General features: G+C 30.0%; 1 protein-coding gene across 1 annotated transcript in view; it reads right to left on the bottom strand.

Moving 5' to 3' along the window:
- Positions 1 to 2,096, bottom strand: part of LOC106678369 (uncharacterized) — a gene marked incomplete in the record, with an annotated part of 24,495 nt that overhangs the window by 9,563 nt on the left and 12,836 nt on the right. Inside the window, 1 exon segment of the mRNA XM_067049703.1 lies at positions 1,592 to 1,799. Within this exon segment, the coding sequence (XP_066905804.1) occupies positions 1,592 to 1,799 (208 nt within the window).

The following is a 2,096-nucleotide window of genomic DNA, read 5'->3' on the forward strand; positions in this document are numbered from 1 at the left end:
GTTAAAACAGATTTAGTGGAATTGGGTTTGGAGGGGCATCACTGGAAGGATGTATGCAGAGGGCGTTTGGTGGTATCAGCATCGAACCTTCAAGTTCATTAAGCCTTTATAAATATAATTATTACATTGGTTGTTACACTTTTAATATCAATTTTACACTTTTTTAACATTTTCTTAAAAACAACTCAAAAGATTTTGATTAAGCTCGTCAAAGCCATTCACAATTTTGTTATCTTAATGTTACCCAAATCTTAAACAGATTATGTGAAATAGTCTGACAGGACTTAAACTTTGAATTTTCAAATTAGTTTCCATTATAATACCTTATATACCCACAATACCCATTCATAGTCTTCAGATTTATACACAAAGGCCCACCGAACCGCTGCTTTCGCTAGATCGTTCATTATCCGAGCCTCATCCTTATGGAACTCCATCCCTTCCAACATCCATCGCTCCAATACTCTCCCTACCTTTAAATCCCGCCTGTTCAATCATTTCCTATCCATTCAGACCCCATAAAATTGTAAATTAATATAATTATATAATATGCACGTAAACTATTATATCATTCTTAATTATTTTTACAACGTTTTCTTTTCTCTTTTTTATTTATTCATTTTTTTATTTTTTATTGTTCAACTGATAAAAGTGAGAAAGTAACCTATAATTATTTTTTTATAATGACTGTTTATATTTCTTTGTATTTTTTGTTTAAGTATTTCTGAGGCTCCTCAGCCCTCATGCATTGTTTTCTCTGAATTATTCAAAAGGGACTCGTCCCAGAATAAATAAGTATTATTATTATTTACATTATGTCTTACCACAAGGTAAAGCATGAATTGATGAAGCTCCTTAAAGAAAGGGATTTTGCCTGCTTCTATGAGGTCTACTGTTTAAATATGGATGAATATATAATATATAAAAATATGTATATATATAAAATATAATGTAAGAAAAAAAAATTAAAATATAGAAAAAGAAAAATATTAAAAAACTATAACAATAAGAAAAAAAATATGTAGTACTATTATATATTTTAATATTTAATCTCTATGCCCATATATTATAAGATTAATCTGTAATTTTCCAACAAGATTTAGTACGCTGCGTGTATAGCAATCCAATGCAGTTGGGCAGCACTGCTTTTTTTAATAAAGTGTTTCTCTCTTTTAGTTCCTTTTTGATCGGACCATCTCTTTCATTATAATTAATATTCATGAATCAATATAAATAAATAAATATTGCATCCATAACACTTTCAACTATTAATTTAGTTATAGTTTTATTGCAACTCTATTTTGGTCAAACTCTGGTTATGATTTTTATAAAACAGTATTAGTAGATAAATTTACTCTCATAAGGGGTATTCATGATCTTTGGTTTAATATGTTAAAGTGTGTTAAATGGAAAAACTCATGTTAAATCGAAAAAAAATTGCCTTCTTTTACCGTGGTAAAAAGAAATAACATTTAACATGGTGAAACATTTAACATTTAACACAACATCATGAATACCCCTATAACTGATTAAAGTATTTATGATTCAACATTGAATTTAAATAAAAACAACTTCATTAAAATAATCAAACCTGAAAGACAGAAATGGGTTTTTTAGAAGAGGACTTGCTACTACTCTTGACTGAAAGAACTCCAGCGGAACCGTGGGCGGTTCGGATTGATCCGACTCCTTTCTTCAATTTTCCTAAAGCCTGCCTTTCTTGAGGTTCCTCGACAGCAGGTTGGCTTAAGTCACCTCCTGACATCATCATTCGACGGCCAACGCTCAACTGAAACTGACTAACCAGACAAAACATATTACAGCAACATAAATCATATTTAAAAACAATATTCAAAAATCTCATGAGACCTTCCTTTCATCAATAATTCAATTCATAACTAATTATTAATGCTTTATGGGCTGGTAGAGCAATAAATGTTTGATTTTACGGGTTAGAAATCAATGTAGACTTAAAAAGTTAAGATTGGAGAAGATGGTCGGGGGGTGCGGTCAGCAAAGGAACAACATAAATAAACAAAAAAATTGTGGTGTATATTTCCAACTTTTTTAATCTATTATTTCAGCAATGTTTTCAT

This window comes from Halyomorpha halys, unplaced genomic scaffold (genome assembly GCF_000696795.3).
Source record: "Halyomorpha halys isolate HHAL.00 unplaced genomic scaffold, Hhal_1.1 Scaffold136.1, whole genome shotgun sequence".
Classification (NCBI taxonomy): Eukaryota; Metazoa; Arthropoda; class Insecta; order Hemiptera; family Pentatomidae; genus Halyomorpha; species Halyomorpha halys.